This window comes from Pyrus communis, chromosome 10 (genome assembly GCF_041283825.1).
Source record: "Pyrus communis isolate YQ-2024b chromosome 10, ASM4128382v1, whole genome shotgun sequence".
Classification (NCBI taxonomy): domain Eukaryota; kingdom Viridiplantae; phylum Streptophyta; class Magnoliopsida; order Rosales; family Rosaceae; genus Pyrus; species Pyrus communis.
This window is the reverse complement of record NC_142574.1, coordinates 18,835,585-18,863,053: the sequence shown is the minus strand read 5'-3', so window position 1 is coordinate 18,863,053 and position 27,469 is coordinate 18,835,585. Positions and strand designations below refer to the sequence as shown.

At 37.9% G+C, this 27,469-nt stretch overlaps 1 protein-coding gene and 2 pseudogenes across 7 annotated transcripts; 1 reads left to right on the top strand and 2 right to left on the bottom strand.

Annotated features, from left to right (window-relative positions):
* Positions 1-11,975: 11,975 nt before the first annotated feature.
* LOC137728278 (disease resistance protein Roq1-like) lies at positions 11,976-15,667 on the bottom strand (annotated as a pseudogene). The gene is made up of 4 exons (XR_015952355.1): positions 15,168-15,667; positions 13,975-15,059; positions 13,547-13,827; positions 11,976-13,451 (listed from the first exon to the last, which is right to left on the bottom strand). The product of XR_015952355.1 is annotated as a disease resistance protein Roq1-like (transcript).
* LOC137728808 (disease resistance-like protein DSC1) lies at positions 14,802-21,432 on the bottom strand. 5 transcript variants are annotated; one of them, XR_015952352.1, is made up of 8 exons: positions 21,310-21,406; positions 20,458-20,960; positions 19,264-20,362; positions 18,772-19,077; positions 16,539-18,677; positions 15,789-15,937; positions 15,168-15,692; positions 14,802-15,059 (listed from the first exon to the last, which is right to left on the bottom strand). XR_015952352.1 is itself a non-coding variant. In XM_088677905.1 (5 exons), the coding sequence occupies exons 2-5, from the start codon at positions 20,955-20,957 to the stop codon at positions 16,686-16,688; spliced, it is 3,897 nt and encodes a 1,298-aa protein (XP_088534031.1). In that variant the 5' UTR covers positions 20,958-20,960; positions 21,310-21,432; the 3' UTR covers positions 16,393-16,685. The 5 variants fall into 5 exon arrangements, 2 of the variants coding, with proteins under 2 accessions (XP_088534031.1, XP_088534032.1); XR_015952351.1 differs by having other exon boundaries at positions 15,789-15,840; XR_015952353.1 differs by lacking the exon at positions 15,789-15,937.
* A 3,672-nt stretch (positions 21,433-25,104) lies between these two features.
* On the top strand, positions 25,105-26,464 carry LOC148693645 (protein HIGH CHLOROPHYLL FLUORESCENCE PHENOTYPE 244, chloroplastic-like; annotated as a pseudogene). The gene is made up of 2 exons (XR_015952367.1): positions 25,105-25,509; positions 26,155-26,464. The product of XR_015952367.1 is annotated as a protein HIGH CHLOROPHYLL FLUORESCENCE PHENOTYPE 244, chloroplastic-like (transcript).
* The last annotated feature ends 1,005 nt before the right edge of the window (positions 26,465-27,469 follow it).

Sequence of the window (27,469 nt, the reverse complement as noted above, 5' to 3'; positions counted from 1 at the left end):
TTCAACGCTGTTTGAGCTTACTGAGTCCTAGACATCAAATGAAGCTTAAGAAAGTAAGATTGTATGGCAAGGTCATAAATGTGGTACTTAAGTAAAATTGTACCCACAAAACAATTAAACATCTTTGATCAAAGACCAAAGCCACACGTGAGGCCTCTTTTTTTTTTTTGGGGGGGGGGGGTGAATTTGGCTAATGGATCTCCAATTTCTAAGTCTGTTTCTCTGAAAAGAGAGATTTTAGGGCTTCGTTGCGCAACAAAAGCTTATTGGAAATTGGTATAGAATAAGGTATTTATAGAGCATAGGGCTGAGAACATGTGTAGAGTTTTCCATGCCATCTGTAGACATTCAGTTGGCCAAGGAGAATTATCTTGAAGGTATTGTTTAAGAGATTATCTTGTAGTATCCTTGATTAGATTTTATTGTGATTCCTTGCTTGATTTAGTTGGTTTTCAATAAGGAAAGCTTAGAGATATGGATTAGTTATTAATCCTATCTTTAATTCCTATGTCTTTTCTCCTTGCCATGAGTAGAGGAGCTTGGCGAAGTTGTAGTCAGCAGCTCAGGCCTTCTCGAGGGTTGAACTGCACGTGGAACGAATGTGAACCTTTCTAATTTAATGAGGGCTTTCCTGGTTTTTTTTATGGGTAAAAGTCCACTTGTCAGTTCTAGGATTTTTTGGATTATTTCTGGCTCCATAAATGAGCCCACACTTCCTCTGCTGCTCGCAGGAGGTGTAAAAGATAGAATTTTAGGTTTCAGTGAATATTGTTATGATATTATTCTTCTCACATAGAGGAATATATAAACTTATACAATCTCCTACAAACTAGGAAACAAGTATCTCAAATCTACAAGGATATCAATTACATAATTCTATACCCAAAATAACTCTACATTCCTTATTCCCCAAGGTTGACTCATGCAACATTCCCACTCAAGTTGGTGCGTATATATCACCTAGGCCCAACTTGTTAAGTAAGTCCTGAAGCACTCTTGTCGCCACTGCATGAGTTAACACGTCAGCTAACTGGTCTTCAAACTTTCCATAAGGAATATCAAGTAACTTAAAATCCAACTTCTCTTTGATAAAATGTCTATCCACCTCAACATGTTTTGTACGATCATGTTGAACTGGATTATTATGTTGAACTGGATTATTAGCTATTTCTCTCACAACTTGATTATCACAATATAATAGCATAGCTCCACATGGTTTGAACCTAATTTATGTAGGAAGAATCCTTAGCCATAATAACTTGCAAATTCCATATGCCATGCCATGGTATTCGGCCTCTGTTGTGGACCTAGCAACCACATTATGTTTCTTGCTCCTCCAAGTCACAAGATTTCCTCCAACAAATGTAAAGTACCCTGATGTAGAGTGTATATCAGTAATGTTCCCAGCCTAATCAGCATCAGTGTACCCTTTGAAAATCAATCATTTTCCAGGTGCACCTTTCAAATTACTCAATATTCACATTACTGCAGCCATGTAATCCTCACTCGGAGAGTGCATAAATTGACTTACTACACTAACAGCACATGCAATATCTGGTCTTGTGAGAGACAAGTAAATTAACCTTCCTACTAACCTCTGGTATCTTTCCCTGTTCGCTAGAACTTGGTCCGGGTAGATCACCAAATGATGATTTTGAACTATAGGTGTTTCTGTTGGTTTACATGCCAACATCCCTATCACAGACAACAGATCCAGAATATAATTTCGTTGAGATAAGTAAATACCATCATGGGAACAAGCAACTTCAATTCCCAAGAAGTACTTCAAACCTCCTAAATCTTTCATCTCAAACTCCGAACAAAGATACACCTGTAGTCTCTCCATCTCTTCTTTATTATCACCTGTGACCACCATATCATCCACATATATTATCAACAAGGTGACCTTACCTTCCCTGCGTTTGATAAACAAAGTGTGATCTGCATTTCCTTGTCAGTAACCATATCTCTTCATTGCATCAGTGAATCTTCCAAACCATGCTCTAGGCAATTGTTTGAGTCCATAAAGAGCCTGTCGCAGTCTACATACTTTGCCTGCTCTATTCTATACTTCATACCCATGTGGAAGCTCCATGTATATTTCTTCTTCCAAGTCTCCATGTAGAAAAGCATTTTTTACATCAAATTGTTTCAACGGCTAATCAAAGTTAGCGGCTAAAGACAAAAGAACTCTTATCATATTCATTTTTGCAACCGGGGCAAATTTTTCCTGATAATCTACTCCGAAATTCTGTGTGTACCCCTTATTAACCAACCTTACCTTGTATCTGTCAATGATTCCATCTGCTTTGTGTTTGATAGTGAACACCCATTTGCATCCCATTGGTTTTTTTCCTTATGGTAATGACTCCATTCTCCAAGTTCCATTTTTTTGCCTTCATTTCGACCTCAATTGCTTTTGCCCATCGAGGATCCTACAAAGCTTCTTCCACTTTTGTTGGAATTTTGACTCCATCCATTGTATTCACCAAGGCTTGGCACTTAAGAGATAGTTGATGCGTAGAGACATACTTTGCAATAGCATATCTAACTTTTTCATCCAGAGAATACCTGTCAGGAGGTTTCCCACGATTTTGTCTAGGAGACAATACATAAGTACTTTCAATGTTAGTCAAATTATGAGCTTCATCAGATTGAGATAAACTTACCTCATGGATATGCTTGGGCAGATGGACGGATACCACCAGATGAGGGTTATTTCTTGAAGTGTTTGGGCTGTCAGAATCTTGAGTTAAAGGTTGCAGCTCGCTGCTACACTGCCTACTGGGCTGTGAGGTGTTTTGCATGCTGGCCTGAGAGACTCCCTCAGGCCCACCTGCTAGTTCTCTACTTTCCAAGTTCAGCAAGCCCAAATTAGGCTCAACCATGCTATTGAGCTCACGGTCACTCAAACCCAAATTGGGCTCACCATGCTGTTGGGCTTACGATCACTTAAACCTACTGCTGCTGGATCGCTAAAACTCACGGTTGGCTAGTAGATGCTACCACAGTAGGTGTCACGCTCACGTGGCCATCCACCTGCCCAGTTGGAAGATCAATCCAACTATAATCTTTATGTGTGCTTATCTCCCCCTGAAGATTATAGTAGGTTTGTTCAGTGAGGAAAAAAATCTCGTGCTCATAAAATGTAACATCCATGGTGATGTACATATGCTTGGTTTGTGGGTGATAACACCAGTACCCTTTTTGTTGACCATTCAATCCTAGAAAAATACATCGAACTGCACATGGATCCAACTTACTGGCTGATTTTTGTGAAGGTGCACATAGGCCACACAATCAAAGATACATGGTGACAAATAAAGGGAAGATGATAACGTCACATGATCAGCAAAAACTTCCATATGAGTGCGAAAATTATGCACTCGGAGGGGGGGAAATGGGCATTTGGTTCATTAGATAAACGGAGTATCTAAAGGCATCCGCCGGTCTCATGAAGAGTGTCGTGCTCCTGGAAAAATTGAGAAAGTTCGATATTGAGATATTCCTCGCCATTATCTAACCTGAGAACCTTAAGGGGAGGAGAGTATTGATTTTTAACCATGCAGCAAAACTGTTGAAAAATTTGTCCAACATCACTTTTATGTTTCATAGTATAAAGCCATGTCATTTTGGTGCAATCATCCACAAATATAGCAAACCAACGAACCCTGTGATTGATAGCTATCGGAGAAAGCCCCTCACACATCAGAATGAACTAACTAAAAAGGAACTGTTCTTTTATTGAAACTCAAATGATAAGAAGTACGATGACTTTTTGCAAGAATGCAATCATTACACTAGAAATCAGAGTTTGAAATTCCATGAAATAAAGACGTAAACAATTTTTTCAAATAACCAAAAGACACATGCCCTAATCGACAATGCCATGACCAGATTGTCTTATTCTTGTTTGGGTGACTACTGCGCACTTGATTTACTCTACTTATCAACACATCATCCACATAATATAACCCTTTTCTCTTAGTATCATACCCAATTATCGCCCAAGTCTGGATATCCTGAAGTAGGCAAAAGGTGGGAAACATTAACACAACACAATCTAATTGCTTAGTAACTTGACCAACATAAAGTAGATGATTGGATAATGACGGAACAAGTAGTGCGTTATGAATAGACAGAGATGAAGTAAGGGAAATAGAACCCGCTCCCGTTACAAGCGCAACATCACCATTGGCTGTAATGACATCATCTTTAGACGGTAGAGTCATGTGATAAAATAATGATGCATCGTAAGTCATATGGTCTATAGCTCCAGAGTCAATTATTCAACTAGTATCTCTTTTGGTGGATGTGATTAAAACAATATCGATTTTACCTAAATCTCTCGAGTTGTCATCCATTGAAATTTGATTGATTAAGGATAAAAGTGGACCGGTCTCATTATCCTTGGATGCTGCCTTTGAGGTCTGCTTTGTATATTGGGATGCTGTTATTTGGTTGGGCAGATTGGGCCCGGGCTGCCTCGCTGTAACAGTAGTAACCCATCTACCCCCATTAGCTTTCTCGTGTGGGCCCACTTTGGCCCCCTGCTGCAGTTGACGATGTTCCTGATCCAGCAACTGCCACTTGAGCTTATCCCGTCCGTTTGTTCCCTCGTGCCTTTAACTCCTTCTTCCTCTTCCAGTACCATTACGGGTAGCTATGAATTTCAAAGCAGGTCTCCTCAGTGTGTCTCGTTCCATTACAGTGATTGCAATGGAGTTTGTCTTTGTCGATATCTTCCTGGGTACGGAATAATTGGGAGTTTCCATTATACAGTGGACGAGAACTAGGCACCTTAGTTGCCATAGCCATTGAGGGCCTTGCCATTGTAGTCTTTGTTCCCATCATAGTGGCCTGCCTTTGGGATTCACATCATACCAAATTGAAATATTATTCGATTCTGGGGATAGGCTTCATCCTTAGAATCTCACTTTGAACTTGGTTGAAACAACTATCTGACCTATCAAGGAAATCATACACCCCATCCTTTGCAAGTTCCTCTTTACGAGTTTTCAAGTCCACTCCATACACCATATGAAGAGGACATCTCTAGTCAAGGTCCTACCACACACCCTTTAGTTCGATGAAATACAAATTAATTGGACGACCATCTTGTCTTGTCTGTATAGCCTTGCACCAAAGTTCATATTATTGTGACTCGTCAGAACCATCATAGAACATTTGGGTGACACTCTCCTAGACATCTTTGGCCGTGGGCAAGTCTATAAAGAGGCCAAGTAAGTGTGGTTTCATGGTTTTTAGCAACCACCCTCTCACAATGGCATCTTCAGTTGATCACTTCGCACATCCTGGATCATCTTCATCGACCGTCGGGATTTTTCCCGTTAGATAGCCTTGCTTACCGAGATTTGAAGGGTGAACCTTCATCATCTTCGACCAAACCTTGAAGTTCGAGTCGCTTAACCGAAACCCGAATGGAATGGTGTTGATGTTGGTAGACTCTGCCATTGCACGAACAAATTTGCAGGTTGTTTTGGTTTTGTTGTAGCTTTGTTGATTCCAAAGGCTACGAGGTTTTGATTTTTGGGTTCAAGGTTTGATGAACACTAGAGTTTTGACGACTAGGGTTTTTTCAAGAAGAGACAAGTCGAAACCTGCTCTGGTACCAAGATAGAATTTTAGGTTTTGGTGAATATTGTTATGATATTATTCTTCTCACATAGAGGAATATATAAACTTATACAATCTCCTACAAACTTGGAAACAAGTATCTCAAATCTACAAGGATATTAATTACATAATTCTATACCCAAAATAACTCTACATTCCTTATTCCCCAAGGTTGACTCATGCAATAGTAAAATCCCAAGTTGAGTAGGCTTGCCAAAAATGGGTTCCTTGTGGGGATGGGCAATGACTATGGCGAACGGGTAACTGCAGTTATTTACCCATAACCGTTTATACTCATACCCGCAAAACCGTTTACCCGCTAGGTAATTGCCTAAACGGTTATATCCATACCCATAACCGTTTATAAACGGTTAACCATACCCATAACCGCGTACCCATTTAACCGTAACCATATACCCATTTATCCATACCCGTTTAATTCATTTTTTAACCCATTTACCCCTTTTTGCACCTATTTACTTTTTTTTTTTTAACCGTAACCGTATACAACTCTAATAATTGAAATAATAAAGACGAATGAAGTTTTAATCAATCAAGGTAATATAATATATTTGCTAATAATTGATTTTTTACTAACAAAATACCTCTCATTACTTGAGCAAGCATATTGGAAAGAAAATTCATGTATTTTCGACACATTTTTCTTCTATACCCAAGCAAGTATTCAATTATAACATCCATATGATTACAAAGTAAAGCTTCTAAAAACTCAAGGTAGTCATTATCTTGAATACTAGATGATTCAAAACTCCAAAATATTTCAAAACTAAACATTTTCGAACACTAATACTTTAAGCACATTCAATCACAAAGTCTCATTGACTCGTTGTCACCAAAAGAAGCCTACAAAAGAAATGTATAAATTGAATTAGTATCCCAAAAGAAATGTTTTTAACTAGAGGTGTTGGCATATAGGAGGAAATATGTATGAAGGATGAAAAAGGTATAACTAGTGAATGTGACCTCAGATTATACATCATATTCATACCACAGGTCCACAACCAGCTCCCATGGCAGCAATTTAAAAGTGAATTAAACATACCAGTCAGATTCATCACCTAACTACTATGATGCACATCACCATTACATGAACAGGTTACAGTCTTACAGATTAGGTTTTTTGTTTTTTTAATTTTATATATCTATTAAAATAAATGGGTAAACGGGTAACCGTTATAACCGCCCATTTAAATTTTACGGGTAAACGGTTATACCCATAACCATTTAATTATCTAAATGGTTATCATAACTGTAACCGCGAAATTTAAATGGTTGAATAACCGCTGTTACCCATAACCGATGGGTATTTACCCATCCCTAGTTCCTTGATTGCATTGGATTCTGAGCTTTGACTTGGAGTTAAAGTCTTTTAGGAGATGAAGTCCAACTGCCTTATAGAATTTATATAACTCACCTTAAGTAGAGGATTAAATAAGCTAGAGAACAATTGTTTTCCAAACCAGAAAAAAAAAGAAAACCAAAGGAAATTGCGCCCCCCTACCCAATGTTCTTCTTTGCTTGCCCCATGAAGGGTTGATCATTATCGCACCGAAAGGTTAGAAAAAGTTCATCTTTTTTTCTCCATACTGCTGCCACGGGGTAGCTTGGAATGAGTGGTCCGAGGCCTGCGTGAATGACACAGCAGCAACAGCTGCTTATTGGTGGAGATTGGCACGGCTTGGCTAAAAGGGTTGGCACTGTGAACTAAAGACTGGCGGGGACCAAGTGTTATGCGAGAGTGAGGAACAGACCACGGGGCCTGTTGGGTTCCAATGGTTTTGGGCCTGTGAGCCTGGTGCGCTGAGCTAGGATACGGCCTGGCAGGTGATGGTGGATTCAACTTGGCGCTGGGGCGTTATGCTGAGTGTGTGAGTGGGTTATGGGGCCTGTTTGGAAGAAAGGCTGGCATCAGCGTGGGCTGCTACTGTAGCTGATGTTGTTTGCTGCATAGGCCGAACATGTGGGGAGCTGAGCTGCGAGCGGAGCTGTGAGGATGGAGTCAACGCAGCTCGGAGCTGCAAAGCTAAATTGGCGCGACTAGGAGCTGTGCTATGAATATCGCATTTAAGAATGGAAAAACAGACTTGGAAATCAAAAAATAAAATAATCAAGATAAATAACATTAACAATTAATGTGGTTCAGCTATTTGTGCCTACATTCACACAGTAGAAAAAATAATCTTTCACTATATCAATAATGAGTACAACAAATAATCTTGCCAAGCCTCTAGTATTAAGACTTGACAAAAAATCTGAAAGAATAAGAACAAGAAATACACTTTTATGTCTTTTCTTTTCTCTCCCGCACGCTTTACCATTCTCTCACTTTGACTCCTTAGTGGTATACAATTTATTGTTTTTCTCCAATTTAAAACTAGTGCAATAGCTCATTTTATATATGCATAATAAGGTCTTCTTCAATAAGAATTACTAATCTAAGTTGTGAATCTTTCTCCAATTGAGAAACCAACTCTATCTGGGAAAATAACTTCAATTGGGTAAACAATTTAAATTGGGTGAACAACTTCAATTGAGAAAACAACTCCAATTGGAAAAACAACTTCAATTGGGTAAACAACTTCCAATGGGGAAACAACTCCAATTAGGATAACAACTCAAATTGGGTAAACAGTTTAATCCTCTAAGACTATAGTTCCCAATATAATTAGGGCAACTCATCATGGACTGAAAAAACCAACAGGTTGCGGGGTTGGAGTGAGCTCAGCTAGGAGTTGCAAAGTTGAATTGGCACGAATAGGAGCTGCGAAGCGAAAGTCGACGCGGCTGAGAGCCTAGGATCAGAAAGCCGACGCGATTAAGAGTGCTGGGAGAGGCGCAGGTTGGAGCCACGAGAGATGCGTGATGCCTCACTAGAAGGTTATCCTGCTTGCTAGACCTTTAGTTGAGAAGAAATCAAAGACTTCCTCTGCTACTTGTGGGAGTTATGCTACTTCAAGAAAGTTTGTTATCGAGCTATCTCCTTGAAAGGACCAAAAAAAAAAAAAAAAAAAAAAATTACTGCTGAGTTTGTTAAATATGTCATTTCGAAAGAGCTAAAGTCTTACCTGAGAAGATCGTTAAACACAAGAGTTCATTAAGAGCTAAAGTCTTAGCTGAGAAGATCGTTCAACGCAAAAGTTCCTTATTGGCCCATCGTCTGGGTTTGGAGGTAGAATGAACCGTCCATTTGTGGCTAAGTCTGGATCGGCTTCTAAAAGGCTCGCCACTATGAGAAGTGGGAATGAAAGTTTGTCATTTTGGAAAATGGATTTAGCTGCTTAAGAGGCGTTAAAGTCCTTTCCTTCTGCTGCTAGCTTGTTTGAGCTGCTTACTAAGAATAAAGAAATTGCTCAAGTTTGATTTCTCACTTGCTATAGATAGAGCAGTTGAAGGTGAAGTTGCTGAGACTAAAGCTGGTGAAGTTGCTGAGACTAAAGCTGCTGAAGATGAAATGATGGAAGTGCGTGTTGTTGAATTTCGATGGTTTTCATGCTAGTTATCAATTTGCTAGAAATTTAATAAACTACTTTCTTCTATTTACTTCATCGTTGTTATTTAATTGACTTGAATGTTCTTGAAACTTGGTTTGCTTGAAGCTTCTTCCAAAACTTTAGCCACAGAAGTGTGAACTATTTGCGTGGCTTTGATAAAAGTAAGCATCTTTAGCAAGTGTGTCTAGGTTGTGAGTTTTGACTTTCTAGGGTGTTGAACTGCTAAGTTCACTATGTCTTATTGCCCCTCAAGTCATGTGATACTAGGGTTTCCAAGTTGGTTAACTTCATTGCTCGAACAAAAGTCATCTGGAATGAGAACCTAAGTGTGTGATTGAAGCAAGGTTCCGTGGACAATGTATTATGAGCTTATGGGATCTTGTACTTCACAAGACCGAAGCATGTGACATAGAAGGTTGAATAGGTAAGACAAAGATCAAATCGAAAAATTTTGTAACTTCTATGCTCTATATTGTTGGTGTAGGACAATATTGGTGGCATGGAAGGTTGAATAGGTATTCTCCAATAGATCATGTGAGTCAAGTCCTTTTTACAGAACTTGACAAGTGGTCGGATTCAACAAACCTCATAATTGTATTCATTCACATACTTAAAGTCTTGGAAGCATAAATGTCACCAGTCGTGTCTTGCTTCAGGCAAGAAGATATCTTTTTACGATCACTCTTCCAAAGCAAGCCATAAAGCTCTTGGACCCTCCTCAGAGAGGTACTCGGTCTGTAGTGCGTCATGCATATGTCTTCCGATGAAGATCATGGCAGTGACCTTGTTAGTTGTGCGAATCGGGTTATCCATCTCAGCTTCAATGGTAGCCCTAAAGCTTTTTGTAGCGAGGTGGAGCTTTATCTTGAACCTACTTCAGGTAATTTCTTTCCAAATACTTCCAAAGTGGCAAAGTCACGTTTGTTAAGATTCGACATGTAACTGCAATGGTGAGAGTAAAATCATGGTCAGTACTATGGATAAAAACATCTATAGTCACAAGTAAAACATTCGGGTTCTATAGACATGTTTGGTTTAAATTTAGTATGAAATACTTCGGGTTTCATCGGTGTATGTTTAATGAAAATTTTGGGTTTTCATGGTACTATATTCGGAACTTGAGGTTTGAATTAAAAGTATGAACTTCGAGTTCATAACTCCTACAAACAAAAGCGTATATACAAGGTAATATATGTATAAAGAAATTAAATTAAATGGGTTAACAAAACCCAGGCCCAAATGTTGGGCTACAAAAGGAAAAGTGAAAGCCGAGTCCCGGAAAATAGGGTTTCGGATTTCATATGAGCTAAACGAAATAGGCCCAGAAGAAAATAAATAATTTTCTCACACTCGGATTAGAATGCAAGTCCATTGGGAGAAAATAAGTGAGCTCAAAGCCCAAAACATAACAGGAAGCCAAACTGGGCTTTTGTTTTTTAGGTCTGCAAAAGGGAAAGTTCCAGGCCCAAACAGAGGGCTGGGATTGAGTGTAGGTTGAGTATAGTGAGGCCCAAAGGCCTTGAGTCGGGTTAAGGCCACCTAGCGACGCTAGGTGTGTTGCCGTCGAGGAAACTAGGGCAATGACTATTTGGTCAGGGTTTCTACGGGAATTTACGTCACAACAGTATTCATGATGCTGTATAATATACTACCTTCGGAAACGACAATAGAATACTTTTTCCATTAAAGTCATGATAGACACAATGCTAGTAAATTTCAAATCAGAAACTTATCAAGAAACTAAATCAGAAAATTTCACAAAGAAAACTAATGAAAGAGTTTGAAAACTTTAATTTTTAATGATAAAGATACAATAAAGAATAAAGTGAATAGTACCATAATTGACTTTTTAGCGTAAAAATACGATTTTTCGTCAAAATAAACAGTACCATAAACTTTTCGTTAAAACTCTTAATTTCAAATCCTGTAGTTGTGTGAAACAGACCTTAACATTGTGTACTGTGGATTTCACAGTATTTACAATTGGCTCTACAACAAGCATATTATAAACATAACTTCCACCACAAAACTACAAACATAATTCAAGGAGATGACCCCCCCAACCCCCCCCCCCAACAATCAAACTACAGTCGGGTTATTAGATCGAACAATGACTCGACTTGCTACAGGCTCGTCACACTGGCTTCAGGTTCATGACTTCCACTTGCTTCAGACTCGTCATGTCCCGTATCTTCATCTACTTTTACTTTCCATAATCATGACATCAGTTTCAATTTCTTGGCATCTTCGGCATACAACAGGCTGATACCACACTTTTCCACTTCAAATAGGAACTGGGTTGGCAGGAAAGACTCATTGGCCGGAAATGAACAGAGGCCTCCGTAATAAGTCCGCAAAAATCAGTGGAGTATTTAGCATCTTCTTCAAGTTCGAAGGCGTTGTAGGTCACAAACACATGATGTGGATTGAAATTGGAGTCGTACCATCCTAAATAGAAAGAACAACTGATCATTTCATGACTTTCACCATTCTTAGTTATGAATTTGTACTTGCATCCGAACTCCACACCATGTCGAACCTGGCAGTCGTTATAAGTAACAACCACAGATAGAGCAAAACCCAAGAAACCATTGCGAAACCAGTTTGGGGGAAGGTTGATTATTATTGAAGATCCGTCATTTTGATTGCTGAACCAATTTGGAATTTCATGCCCCGGACATACAATGGTAACCAAAGGCCGAAAAGAGTTTTCCTGTAACATTGATGGACAATTGGACTATATATTTTAGATCTGTGAAAAAAGACATTGTATATTTTAGATCAGTGAAAAGTAGCAACAGAGTGGAGAGAGAGACGTACATCATATTTTTCTTCTCTTAACTTCGGTGACACACTTGCGGCTCCCAAGATTCTAAGTTGTGCATCAGCCATTATGTTGCTCCGTGCATTGTGCTCTAAATTTATGCAATAAAAAAAGTTGATTATTTCTAGACAAAACTTATCCCAACCTTGTGTGAGTGTTGTCCTTGAACTTGACACTGTCTTTAGTCATGTGCAACCTTCTGCTTCAAGATATACTAGCACTGGGAGCTCTGGTAAAGACTGAAGCATCTTGCAATTGGTTAACCACAGGCGAGACAGACGAGGTGCTTCTTTGATGCATGCAGGTATGCTCCTAATCAGGGTTTCACTCAGATTTACATCTTTCAATGAAGCTGAGCAAACGAGACTATCAGGGATTTCTGATATACTGCTGCGACAGAGGTTTAGTACTTCCATAGAGATCAAACTGACAGTGCCGGAAGGTAATTCTTTGAGTTCCTGACAAGCATCAAAGTTGAGAGTTACAAGATTTTTTAAATTGTAGATGCTGCTTGGGACAACCTCAAAGTTCCCGCAAAGATGGAGATCTAATGTTTGAAGCCCAATTAGATTATCAATTGAACAAGGAAGCTTTTTAACCGCAGTCCCTTTGAAACAAAGAAACTCCAGATGTTCCATTGGCTCCAATATTTCTGGGAAGTATTCGAGTCTAGAGCAACCAGAGAGATCAAGTCCCACAAGACATTTCAACTTACAAATGCTCGTTGGGAGACTTTCAAGCCTCTTGCAACCTTTTAATTGAAATGTTTTGAGAACAGGGAGAAACTCGGTCGATGAATGTAGCTCTTTAATAGCTGTTTCTTCTAAACTAAGAAACTCCAAATGTTCCATTGGATCCAAGATGACTGGGAAGCATTCAAATCTAGAGCAACCAGTGAGATCGAGTTCCTTAAGAGATTTCAAATTGCAAATGCCAATTGGGAGACTCTCAAGCTTTTGGCAATCCTTTAGTTTAAATGTAGTGAGACTAAAGAGGTGCGCCATTGATGATATATGCAATAATTTTGTTGATGTCCTAGCCAAATCTAATACACTTATATCCTTGGGATGCTCGAAAAACTCGCCAAGAGATAAGCAGTGATCTAGACTAAAAGTACTGGAGACTTTCAGATTGCAAGTGCTGCTTGGAAGTTTCTCAAGTTCTTTACAATCCTCAATATTAAACTCAGAAATTCTTTCATTAGACCAAACTGATAATGGCAACTCCTTTATACCAGAGCTTCGTAAACTTAAGAATTCAATATTGCCTGGCATCTCTGGGAGATAATTGAGACTCTTGCACCATCCAAGTTGAACTTAGGTAAGCTTGTCTAGAAATTGAAAATACGAAGGAATATCAACCAGACTTGTACAACCAAAAAGATTTATATACTTGATCTTCAAACACCGAGAGAGATTTGGAATTTCAGCCAAATTGCTAGAGTAACTAAGATCAAGCACTTTTAAGCTCAAAAGATTCTGTTACAAATGAAAGAGAAATAGTAAGAATTAATACTTTAGATTGAACAACATTCTGCCCTGCATGTTATAAGAAGTAAAATAAGCATATGTACCTGGCCTTTCTTCCAAAGTTGATCAACTAGGATGTGGGGCATTCGAAGCTCAACAATATTTTCTGGAGAAAATTTTGACGGCAAAGATTTGAAAGGAAAGCCACACCAATAAAGATAACAAAGAGAATTGGGAAGATCTAGAGAAAGGTTTAATAGGCCAAAGCTAGAATTATGAACATTTAGCAACTTCAGTTGATTCATTTTTTGAAATCTGCACGATTCAATTGTTGTTCTTCAATCTCAGATATGTTAAAGAATACAGCTTCAACAGCTGAAGTTCCCTGTCAATCAAGAGCAAATTATAAATTTGAATACAATACACAACAAAAGTTAACCAGAATTACATTTATAAGAATTTAACTTATTATAAATGAGTTTCTAATAGAAAGTTAATGACATTTTGTAATGTTAATGCATTTGTCTTATACCGTATTATTTTTCAATACATGATAGACATCCTTAGCATTGAACAACCTCTTACCGTCTTACGTTTTCCTGGCTCTTCAACGCATTGTTCACGAACAATTGCCCAACCCATTTCCTGAAGCAAATCATGCATCTCTATGGTTTCCCGGGTTGAATCATTTGATATGAGAGATTTGTCAATGAGAACTCTAATTCCGGCTCCCGCAAAGAAACCACGGATGCCTAACATTCTTTTTACATACTCTGTACTCTTCCCTTTGTTAAAACATGCTATATCAAGAAATACCTCCTGCTCATGTATTTCTAATCTATTGTAGCTTAGTCTGAAAGCATTCTGAATTTCCTTGCTAGGAATTTTTTTCAGTTTGTTGAACATATCTTCCCACTCTTCTTTGCTCTCGCATGGAAGGAATAAGGAACCAAATATTTGAAGAGCTAAAGGAATACCTCCAGCATAATCTACTACTCCTGCTGACAACTCTGCATATTCTGAACTAGGACAATTGTTTTTGAAGGCATGCAAATGAAATAGCTGCAGAGCATCATCTGGTTTTAATCCCCCAACCTTATATATCTTATCATCTTCAACAGTTTTCTTAAGCACGCTCCGATGTCTACTATTTATAATGATTCTACTAACCTCTAGCTAGATGATCTATTTGCCTTGAATCACTCACATCATCAAAAACAATGAGGACCTTTGTGCGGCTGAGCCGTTCTCAAACAAAAGTTGATCCAATGGACAAATCGTTTTCCATTAGTATGTCCCTAAAAAGTGTTTTTTTCCAAGAGATCTCGTCCATCTGCTTGTTCTGATCTCTCCCTTACATTTTTGAGTAAACAAGCAGTGTCGAATTAGAAGAAAGTCCGTGAAATACAGACTCAGCAAGGGGTGGTCTTGCCAACACCACCCATACCCCAAATTCCTACGGTGGAAACAACAAGTGAATCATTAAGGCATAATAAAAATTCAACTTCCTCAATATGGCTTTCAATTCCAACCAGGTCGTTCAAACCAAATGACGATTTGCGAATCAATTTGGTCCAAATATCGTTGACAACTGTGTTAACTAGATCGGCCTCAGTCCTGCATATATGATCATCAAGGACATACAATAGTCAGATCCCTAAATGAAACTTGTATGAATCAAATGGTCACAAGTAGAATTGATACAAGTTATACAGAATTAGTTACCCTTTTTCGTTTGAATAATCAAACCCAGAAAGATTGGCTACAGTCATCAAAGCTTTCCTCCACTTGCTCACCTTGTCCATACTGTCCTTGAAACGCTTTTCAAGTTGAGCAAATGCATCTCCGTAACTTCCCTTTTGTTTTCATACATCAGAGGGATTCATGTCGTAGAAAATGGGTATAACCAACTGCCCATATTTTTCCTCGCATTCAATTATATGGCAAAGTTCAATCAAACACCATGAGGAAGACGTATATTTCTTTGAAAGAATGATCACTGAAAGCTTGGACTTCTCAATTGCTTCTGGCAGGGCAGGTTCAATTTCGTCTCCTCTATCAAGTTTGTAATCTATGTAGGTTTCGATTTTCTTGCGAAGTAAGGCATCATGACGATGGCTGGTAAAAGTAAGGCGGGTGTCCTCACCTCTGAAACTAATAAACACATCATACTTCTCGCGATGAGAGGGTCTCGATAAAGGAGGAGAAGAAGAAGATGAAGCCATATCTCCCTATCCACAACCAGCACACCTACAAGTCAAAACATGCAAATTGGCTGTATATGAATGAGAAATGAGTGATTTTTCGACAGATAATTTATGCAACAGCAAAAGTCAGTTGGATTACCTCCGGAGTCCAGACCAAGATAGAAGTTGCAAAATATTACGACCAAAACAACCTAATTAAGAAGACGTTGAACTGATCACGACGAAATTCAGCATGAGAGCTAGAAAGCAGTTGCAGAGATCCCTTTATGTTTTAACAATTGTAGTTGACTATTTGCACAAGAACAATGTAGGAAAATCACCAGACGTTAACAACCAAAAAAATTAAACTTAAAACTAAAATTAAAAAAAATAGAAAGGAAACTTCCAAGGAATTCAAGCCATCCAACTCTTTACTATCTGGTGGCAACTCAACAAAAATGCACAAATTTAAAATTATCATGACAACATAACGAGGCCACTTTCATGCGGTTTTCAAACATTTTTCTCATGTTTTTCTCTTAATCTCCACATAGGCATCATATGTAAAAGAATGTAAAAAAAATTCAAAAGGAGATGTGACCCATGATCATCTTCTTTTAACAAAGAATAAAAAAATTGAATTGAAGTGTGAATTGTGAAACTTCTTCTAACAAAAAATCCAATTAATACACTATTTGGTATTTCAACTAATTCCGTGAAATGTTTGATGTAGAATACGTACCTTAAATCGTATTACAATCGAATTTCAGATGGAATTGATTTGTTTTATTTCTTTTGGTACATGGGAGGGCAGAAGGCATAAAACAAGAAAGACTACCACAGTTTTTAAGTTAGACTACTAAGTCTACAATAGTTTTTTCTCTACGATCGAGCATAGTTGATCTTGCACCTCAAGTTTAGTTCTCTTTCGGGTACTGGTCATCCCCTTGTTTCTTGTAAGGGCTCAAAGTATCACTTCCGCTTGCTTCAGACTCATCACAACTTCTCAGACTTTTAGTATCTTCTGCTACTCTTAGCTCCGTCAAGCAACATCAGATTACTTAGTATCATCGGCATACAACAGGCGGACTCCACACCTTTTTATCTTCACTGTGTATGAGCTAAGTGGTATGTCATGATGATCTATTGGGTAGAACTCAACAGATGCCTCAGTGACACCATCGTGAAGAGCAGTAGAGCATTGTGCTCCCCCCACAAGGTCAAATGTATTATACCACACAAACACATGGTCCGAATTGAAATTGTAGCCGTTGCTTTCTTCACCTTGGGTTTCACCCCACAGTCGATCACACAAACAACAGCTATATTCATGGCTTTTACCACTATTCCCTTTGAGTGTGGATTTACATCCGAACTCCAATCCTTGTTCAACATTATAGTTGTCAAATTCAACAAGAAGAGAGAAAACGAAACCCAAGAAGTCTGACCCAAAACAATTCGGAGGAAGACTGATATTTATCGAAGATCCCTCATTTTGAGCTCCGAACTGATTAGGAATTTCATTTCCCGGACATACAATGGTGACTAAAGAATTTCCATCCAATGATTCCACATTGTGTGATGCCGTCATTTGCATAATTCGAAGATGTGCGTCATCCATTATGCTGTTCCACGCATTCTCATCCAATTTCAAGCAACCAGAAAATATGAGTTTATCGGGGATCCTTCCATCAACTCCATGTTCGTAATCATCACAACCTTGTACAAGCTGAGTCCTTAAACTTGACACTTTCTCCAGAGAAGTGCAACCATGTGCTTCCAGCCAACGTACCCCTGGGAGCTCAGGTAAAGATTGAAGGCTTTTGCAATTATTTAACAACAGGCAAGACAGCCGAGAAGCTTGTTTGATGCTTGCTGGTATCCACTTAACCATGGTTCCTCTTAGATCTAATCCACGTAATGACGTTAAGCAAACAAGGCGATCAGGGATTTCTAATATACCAGAATAACTGAGAGTTGCTTCTTCCAAATTGTTCAAGCCAAATGAGGATGAAGGCAATTTTTTAAGTTTAGAACAGCCATCAAAACTAAGAGTTCTAAGACAGTTTAAATTGTAGATGCTGCTTGGGACAAACTCAAGCTTCTTGCACAGACGGAGATCTAATGTTTCAAGCCCAATTAGATTTTCAATTGATGAAGGCAGCTCTTTAACTGCTGTCCTTCTTAAACTAAGAAACTCTAGACGTTCCATAGGCTCCAAGATTTCAGGGAAATAGTTGAATCTACAGCACTCTTTCAGGTTGAGCTTCCAAAGGGATTTCAACTTACAAATGCTCTTCGGGAGACTCACCAACCTTTGGCAATTTTTCAAGTCAATGATTAGGAGACGAGAGAGATATTCGATTGATGAAGGTAGCTCTTTAACTGCTGTTCCCTTTAATGAAAGAAACTTCAGATGTTCCATAGGCTCCAAAATTTCTGGGAAGCATTCAAATTTAGAGCAACCAGTGAGATCAAGTCCCTCAAGACATTTCAACTTACATATGCTTGTAGGGAGACTGACGAGACTTTTGCAATCTTTCAGTCCAATTTCAGTAAGACCAAAGAGACACTCAATTGATGAAGGCAATGTTTCTATTGCTGTCCCATTCAAAAATAACTCTTGTATATCCCTAGGAAGCTCCGAAACCTTGCAAAGTGATGAGCTGCCCTCTATACTAAACCGAAAGGGGAATGTCAGCTTGCAACTGCAGCTTGGAAGATTCTCAAGGTCTTTACAAAATTCGATATCCAGGTGAGAAAGATTTTCGTTTGACCAAACTGATGAAGGCAATTCCTTTATTGCAGTCTCTGACAAATATAAGGTTTTAAGGCTGATTGGCAACTCCGGAAGATATTTGAGATTTGAGCATCCTCTCAGCCCAAGAAAACTAAGTTTGTCAAGATATTGAAAATACGAAGGAATTTCAACCAAACTTTTACAGCAACCAAGATTTATATGTTCAATTTTTCGACTCAGAGAGAGATCTGGAATTTCAGTCAGGCGTTTGGAGAAGCTAAAATTGATCACTTTTAAATTCGCAAGTTTCTGTAGAAAGAAAAGAGGAATGACAAAAATGCATAACAAAGCCAAATAATTTCCACACTAAGTTTTTGACAAGAACTAAAATAAGAATATGTACCTGGCCTTTACTCCAAAGCTGTTCGACTTGACTGTGGGCCATTTGAATGTTAACGAGATTTTGTGGAGAAAAATTTGATGGAAAATATTTCAAAGGGTATCCCTCCCAGTGAAGATAACTAAGCGTATCGGGAAGAGACTGAAGACCTTCAGGAAGGTACAATTTGCTGCACTTATTGTCCAAGCTAGAAGAATTATAGATCTCCAGTACTCTCAGATTATACATCTTTTTGAAGGCTGCGGGATTCAAGTGTAGCTCTTTAATCTTAGACATATTAAAGAATATGCATTCAACCATTGCAGTTCCCTGACAAACAAAAGACCAGAAGTATAAACGAGGATGCGGTAGACAACAAAATATTCTGAATACTAAACTTGTGGACATCTTACATATTTTTAATCATAAATGAATTACTTCTTGGTGTCTTTCATAGAATTCAAGATTTTTTTTTTTTATATATAGAAAAAGAAAATGAATGCATTTGGCTCTTACTGTATTATTCTTCAGTACATGAGAGACATCCTCCTCAATGAATAACCTACTGCGTTTTCCGGGCTCCTCAATACATTGCTCACGAACCATTTCCAGTCCCATTTCTTGTAGTAAATCATGCATTTCTAGGCAGTTCATCTCTGAAATTGAAATGAGAGAATTATCAATGAGAACTTTAATACCTCCCGCAAAAAAACCACGAATATCTAACATTTCTTTTGCAAGACATATATCCATCCCTTTGTAAAAACATGCTATATCAAGAAATATCTCCTTTGCATTTTTTTCTAAACCATCGTAACTTAGTCTCAACACATTCTGAATTTTACGGTTGGGAAACTTTTTCAACTCGTTCAATTGATCTTCCCAGTCTTGTTTGCTCTCGCAGTGAAGGAATAAGGAGCCCAAAATTATAAGAGCTAGCGGTATGCCTCCGGCATAATCGACCACCATTCTTGACAACTCTGCATAATATGACCCCATAGAGTCATTTTTAAAAGCGTGCAAATGAAAGAGCTGAAGAGCTTCATCACAGCTTAATCCCTCAACCTTGAATATCTTGTCAGCATCAGCCATTTTCTTAAGTAGTCGTCTGTCTCTAGTTGTTATAATGATTCGACTTCCTCGACCAAACCGAATATCATCACCAACTAGAAGTTCCAATTGGCTTGAATCATTCACATCGTCAAGAACAATGAGTACCGTTGTACGACTGAGCCTTTCTCGAACAAAACTTCGTCCTATAGATGGAGTGTCAATATTTAGATCTTTTTCGTTTAGTATCTCACGAAGAAGTACATTCCGCAAGTGCTTTAGTCCATGTCTTTCTGACTCCTCCCTCACATTTGGAAGAAAACATGAAGCCTCAAATTTAGAAGTGAGTCGGTGAAAAACAGCTTCAGCAAGGGTGGTCTTGCCAATACCACCCATTCCCCAAATACCCACAGTGCAAACATTTGGTGAATCAATGCATAATAATGATTCAATTTGCTCAATTTGGATTTCAATTCCGACCAGGCCCTTTAAGTTGCTTGACGATTTGTGATTCAATTTGCTCAAAACATCTTGGGCAACTTTCTCAACAAAACCGGCCTCTGTCCTGGAAAATATGATTGTGCAGCACAAACAGTATGTATTTAGTATGCCTTAACAATTCTTGTAGTAGAAACTGATACAAGTTAGAAAGTTAGTTACCCTGTTTTGTTTGAGGCATCAAACCCAGAGATATCGGCTGCAACCGTCAAAGCAGCCCTCCACTTGAGCACCTTGTCCATACTGTCCTTGAAACGCTGTTCAAGTTGAGCAAATGCATCTCCATAACTCCCCTGCTGTTTTCGTACATGGGATGGATCTATGCCGTAAAAAATGGGCACAACAATCTGTCCGTATCTATCCTTGCATTCTAGTATATGCGCAAGTTCCTCCAAACACCATGTGGAAGAAGCATAGTTTTTCGAGAAAATGACGACCGAAAGCTTTGATTTTTCGATTGCTTCTAGAAGGTTAGGTGCAATTTTATCCCCACTCTCAAGCTTGTAATCAATGTATGTCTCAATTTTCTTCCGAACTAAAGCGGCATAGAGATGGCTGGTGAAAGTATCGCGGGTGTCAACACCTCTGAAACTAAGAAACACATCATATTTTTCTTGACAGGCGACATCCGAATCAGAAGAAGAATCAGCCATCTTATTCATAAACTGCAAACCCACAAGTCAAAGCATCATACTTTCACCATAACCAATCTCATTTTTGCCAAATTCATACATAATACATATTGATTTTACCATCTTTTCTTTTCAATTACTGAAATAAATTACAACGAAGATCCTCTCCGGATCTTAAACCAGAAATTTGCCATCTTCTTTACTATATTAAAGATGCAACAAGAGGATTGTGTTGTCATAGAGAACTGTCGGAGTGTAAATAAAAAGTTAAAAATTGCAGGGAGATTAAATGCTAAGTAAGAAACAAATGTAATTAAGGAAGGATGAACTGCACCTCAGCCTCAGGAAATTATTACCAAGTTGAAAGTTGCAGAGGGATTACCTTAATTTCCACTTTCCGGGAAGAGGAATTGTATGCAGAGATTTGACCAGACTTGGAACCAGAAGTCTTGTAGTTTGGATGGCTTGCTCACTCATCCTACACCAAACAACCCGTAACTTGAATGGGTCGGGTCGGGTCCCAACTAAATGATATAGTGAAAAGTTTTTTTTTTTTTTTTGGAAGACACAATACTGTAATGTTAAGTGGTATGGTGAAACGAGTTGTGACGTGTAGCCAAACTCCATCCTCGTCATCATGCATCACCATCACGACTTCATTACGTCGTCGTTAAAAGTCTGGAAGCCCCCCTCTCAGATACTGAGGGGTCAGAGTAATTCTAATTTAGTATTTCTTATCAACTTTATAAATTTATTTTTCCCTCTAATTGTTTTCTTGGCCTATATTTGTTATTTTGGAAGTAGTTTCGAAATGTGATGTATAAGGGCTCGTTTGACAAGTGTTTTTAAATAAATGAAAGCATTTTTAAAGAAAATGCTTTTGGATTCTAAAAGCACTAATTATGTGTTTTTTTATGGAAGCACGTCAAATGCTTTTCCAGAATTAACTTGTATTTTTATTAAATATTTGGTTTCAAAATCATTTTATTTAAAAACGTTTTCAATTGCTTAAAAACTCTTGTCAAACAAGCCCTAAATAACATCCACCCACAACAAAAAAGGGAATTTTTGAAAAAAAAATTACGATTTGTTGCTTATCTCTTTCAATCCCCACAAAATGCTAAGATTAGGAGGGGTTAATCCCTTTCATGGCCAATCCCTTGTAATCCCTACAAATGAGAAATTATTTGTCTCCGGCTCTTGGTCTTCCCTCATACCTTGAATTATATGAATTTTGCAATTCAACCGATTCCAATGTATCATACGCACGAAACGAGCAATAAGGAGAGTTTACATTTTAAATGATGAAAATTTGGACAGCATGCATACTAGATATCTAACAGAGAATTGATATCTAGCAATAATGTGCTTCTTGTTGGAAACACTTATGTTTTTCCAGAATTAACTTGTATTTTTACTAAAACTTGGTTTCAAAAATATTTTATCTAAAAGCGTTTTCAGTCGTTTAAAAGCATTTGTCAAACGAGCCCTAAATAATTTCCCCACACACAAAAAAGAGTGTTTGAAGAAAAAAAATCAAGATTTGTGGTTTATCTTTTTCAATCCCCAGAAAAATGCTAGGATTAGGAAGGTTAATTTCCTTCATGGCTAATCCCTTCTAATCCCCCTTCAAATGAGAAATCATTTGTCTTGGACTCTCGGTCTTCCCTCATACCTTGAATTATATGAATTCTGCAATTCAACAGATTCCAATGTATCATATGCACGAAACGAGTCATAAGGAGAGACTATACATCTAAACTACTATTAATAGAACCTTGGTTGTCAAAATAGTGTAACAATTTAATACATGCATACTAGACATCTAACAGGGAATCGAATATCATTTGTGAGGTACATGACCAAATTGGTGTAACAATTTAAGAAAAAGGATCCTCCGACGGATCCTTTTTTTGGGGATTCGAAAATTCCGTGATCATGATCTTTCATCGTATATCGTGTAGTCAGTTTTCTTAGGTACTATTTATATTTAATTTTAAAATTTAAATTTTAAATGATTTCTGACCGCACGATGTATAATTAACGGACATGATCACAGGATCTCTCGGATCCCCAGGAAAAGGATCAGGCGATGATCCTTTTCCACAATTTAATATGTTGAGTTAGATTGTTGAGTTAGATAAAAAAATCGGACACTTTCTCTACTTCTTTCTTCCTGACTAGGATTCTCTCCCCTCCTCCCTCTCCTCTCACATTCTCTTATTTTGTCTTTCTCTTGCTATAAAAAATTAATATAAGATGTTAACATGACTTAATCATGACTGTTCAAATATGAGAGGGAACAGAAAGGGAAAAAAGAGAGGAAAGAATCCAACTTCTTTTCTTCCTCCCTCCAACTTGATAACCTCAGCACCTTGGGAGTACAACAAGCAGAGCCCACAACTTTTCACCACCCATTTGGAAAACACTAATGCTTTAAATTGATTATATTGTATTGTGAGAATAAACAGTTATAAAATAAAGTTGTTGAATGTTTGGTAATTTTTTATTTTTTTGGTCAAAGTACTTTTAACAAAAATAATAGTGTCCGAGTGTTTGGTAAACTTTCATATAAAATTGTTGTAAATGTAAAATGACTAAAAAAGATATGATATTTAATGCGATGTAATAATTACCAAAGAGAATAATGGAGGAACAAAGATTGTAATTTTATAAAATATGCCAGGATATACTTGTCATTTGAAAATTTCATTAAATTGACACTATTCACTATGCTTTGATAAAAAATTAAAAAAAAAACACACTTTTTTAGAAGCATGGTAGACATTGCTTCTACATTTCTATGCTTTTTTACCATCATTACCAGCATTTTCTTAAAAAAAAAAAAAGAAAAAAAAAACACTTATTTTGTTTTATCAAACACATTTGATGTTCTAAATTTTTTAATAAGCTTTTTTTTTTCTTCAAAAAACACCACAACCCCAAACCGTCCTAACAAGTTTGTGAAAACAAGAGCAGCATTTTCTTTGTTTTCTTGGTAAATCAACAATTGAGCATTTAGCTCCCTCTACAAGTTCAAAGGCATTAAACCACGAACACATGATGAGAATCTAATATAAGCTTATAGGACCAACACATTTCGACATCCAAACATGGAACATAGTAAGGTGACAAACAGAGAAAGCTTAGTCCACTTTGGAGAATGATGTGGCAACACTGAGCTCAATCGTTCCATCCCTCTCTCTCTATAAAATGCAAGGGCAGGATATGATCAATCACGCTCAAACTGGAAGGGGGAAAACTCATGCTTTTAGGATTTCCGTATTAAATAAAATTCATAAACACAACGTCATCCATGCCCACATGTATGCTATTTATGTTTGATTATATATGGTCATGGATGGTGGTCTTTCCAATACTATCTGTGCAAACACCTTTCCAATCATTAATGCTTAATAATGATTCAACTTGCTCGATAGACAACCATTTGCAATGCAAGGAATTTAAATTTGATAAAATCAACTCAACTCTTACAAAGACTCGTTTTCCTCAAATTTTCACGTCCTTCCTTTGTCTCGGCTAATTGGGCTTCGTTTGGAAGTTGGCCCAAAGTGACCTTGAATATGCCAGGGTCGGGTCGGGTCGTATGATAGAAATAGCTGCGACAAGTGGCAGAAAATCTTAGTCCACTTTGGAGAATGACGTGGCAACATTGAGCTCAATCGTTCGAGAGATTTTTTAGTGTGACCGTCACACGAGATAATACATCACATGTCTTCATATAAATAGTAGAATATGTGTGTTAAAAGATTAATAACTTAAAAATTAAAAAATTTCTCTACTTACATAAAAACACATAATGTACCATTCGTGTTCCCATCCCAACTGAAAATTTCTCCAATCGTTCCATCCCTCTCTCTCTCTCTCTCTGTAAAATGAAAGGGTCTGTCCATACGGAGACAGACAGAGTGAAAGCTTTGAAAATGGCAATGGCTTGGAGGCTTCCGACCCTGCTGGCAACACCAGGAAACCTCCATCACCATGACTCCGAAACGCCATCGTTCCAAGCCTCGCTCTCATGATGCCGGACTTTAGCTCCAGACCGTCTCCTTCCTTCGTCATCTTCTCCCACCTCTACCGCTACTCATTCGTATCCTCCCTTCAACAGGAAAGCTTTCATTTTTCCACTTTTATTCACAAATCCCAAAAAAACCCACATTTTTGTTGTTTTCAAATTTGAAAAGAACTGAATTTTCAATTTTTGATTTGTGAGTGCAGGGACCAATACGTGGAGTTTCATGAAATGTGCGGCCAGGGCGGGAGCTGGGGCTGTGAATCTTGCTCGGGGGACACCCGTCTGACCTCCAGCATACTGGTTGTCGGCGCCACCGAGACTCTGGGGTGGCAGATTGTGAGGAGAGCAGTTGATAAGGGATATGTTAGGTGCTTGGTTAGGCCGAGACCAACCCCTGCCGATTTTCTAAGAGATTGGCGTGCTACTGTTGTCAATGTAATTCCAATTCACTAACTCTTAAATTTTTTCTAAGAGATTGGAGTGCTGCTGTTTGTTGATTTGAGTCTTAATTGCGCCATGGGACGTCCAGAAGATCCCATAAAAAAGGTGATTTTTAATGCCCAACTGTTGAAGCTATCATTGATAAGCAGAACGAGCAGTTCATTCGTTAAATGATCAGTTCGTCCGTTACAAACGTACATCAAAACATATCGTGAAGCTATTTTATATTAGAAAAGGTCTGTGGATTGTTCAACCTTTTAAAAAATGCTCCGATTCAATTTAGAGATTCGTGTATCCATCTAAGGTCATGAGGTTATTTTATATGTTGCAGTCAACATTACCGGACTTAGACTTAGTTTGGTACTGAGGTGATTCTGAAAAAAGCTGCTATAAAAAAAAGCTGGGAGCTGTTTTTGTGTTTGGTAAACACTCAGCTTCAGCTTTTTTTTATAGTTTTGGATGAAAAAAAGCCAAAAATAAGAAGCTGCAAAACCCAGCTTTGAAAAACCAGCTTTTTTTCACATCTGTTTTACATAAAAGTTTACCAAACACTATAATACTGTTTTTTTTTTTTTCAAAAACACTTTTACAAAAAAGTTTACCAAACACTCTGCTGCTTTATTTCACAGCTGCTTATTCTCACAGTACAGCAGAAGCAGCTTTTTTTCAAAGCACAGCAATACCAAACCAGCCCTTACTAATGTGTCCTGCGTGCATTTTTGGTCTCATCTAACCATTTTTTCCATTTAGGTAGATTGGGATCGAAAAGTTGCTCTTATACAATGTGCAAAAGCAATGGGAATCCAAAAATTTGTTTTCTATTCCATCCACAACTGTGACAAGCATCCTGAAGTTCCACTTATGGAGATCAAGTATTGCACTGAAAAGTTTCTCCAGGATACATGCATAAATCACATCATAATTCGTTTATGTGGATTCATGCAAGTAGGTTTCACTTAAACTTCCTCTCTTACTATCTTGTTACTGGCATATCCGGACTTGTGCTTCACTGTCGGCTTGATGTTTCTAATTAATTTCCGTATTTTCTTATTATTCTTAATTCTCATATGGCACTCCTCCAACCCCCATTCACTTTCTTTATCAGAAACAACAATTAAACGAGACAGAGTTATAAGAATTTGCATGTATAAAAATCATTCAAAACACAGGCATGCATCTAAGCGCGCGCACACCCTGAAAAGGTACGCATATGCGTGGAGAATGATCATACGATCGGAAAGGAATCTTTTTGTTTAATCATGCATTGACCGTTTCCCTGGTTGATTTTAGAAATACTTTCTTTTTGTTTACCTCTCGTTATGGTATCTGATTTTTGGTATTGGATGTAGCTTCTCTGACCTTTATAGGTTTAAGAAATGAGAAAGTCAATGGGAAGCTTCTCACATTTGCTGGCCCTCGCACTTGGATAACCCAAGAGGTGAGCGAGAATGTTTACCACCAGAGGCCCTTCATTGTTCTTTCTTCCTCTAATTTTTATACTCTGCAACTGAACTTAAGGCCAGCTCCTACTGTCCCTCACCCTCATTGTAACCAAGGTCTAGGGTTTTTAAAAGTGCCTTCTTGCTTTCAGGTAATAACATTGTGTGAAAGGTTTGCGGGGCAAGAGGCAAATATAACAAGAGTCCCAGTTTCTGTCTTGAGAGTAACCTGTCAGTTAACAAGGCTTTTTGAGTGCACAAATGATGTTGCTGATAGATTGGCATTTTCAGAGGTAAGTTCTTAAAATGAAAAATGTGAATCTGATCAAAGAAAATCGTATTTCAGAATGTTTTATTTGCACTCATTTGTTTCTTTCTTTTTGTTCGTATGTTTATGAGGAAATTAGAAACAAGCTCAAAGGCCTTGCACTTTTTTCTTTTCTCAATATCTTTAATTCTATATCAAATTTTTTTCAATATAGTTATCAATGACAACGAAGGCAAGTAATTTTCTCAATATCATTGAATTTTTTTTTTCCGTAAATGTTGCTTATTATTTTCTTCAACAGGAGTTCCAATGAATTTTATCTTTGTTGTATCTTTTGTCAATGATTTTGTTACGGGCT

What these genes read in the sequence shown, in the direction of transcription:
- LOC137728808 (XM_088677905.1), bottom strand. Translation starts at nt 20,957, where the DNA reads ATGAATAAGATGGCTGATTCTTCTTCTGATTCGGATGTCGCCTGTCAA. An exon ending in ATGTACTGAAGAATAATACA is followed by an intron (nt 19,078 to 19,263) that starts GTAAGAGCCAAA and finishes TTTGTTTGTCAG; the next exon opens with GGAACTGCAATGGTTGAATG. An exon ending in AGCTTTGGAGTAAAGGCCAG is followed by an intron (nt 18,678 to 18,771) that starts GTACATATTCTT and finishes TTCTTTCTACAG; the next exon opens with AAACTTGCGAATTTAAAAGT.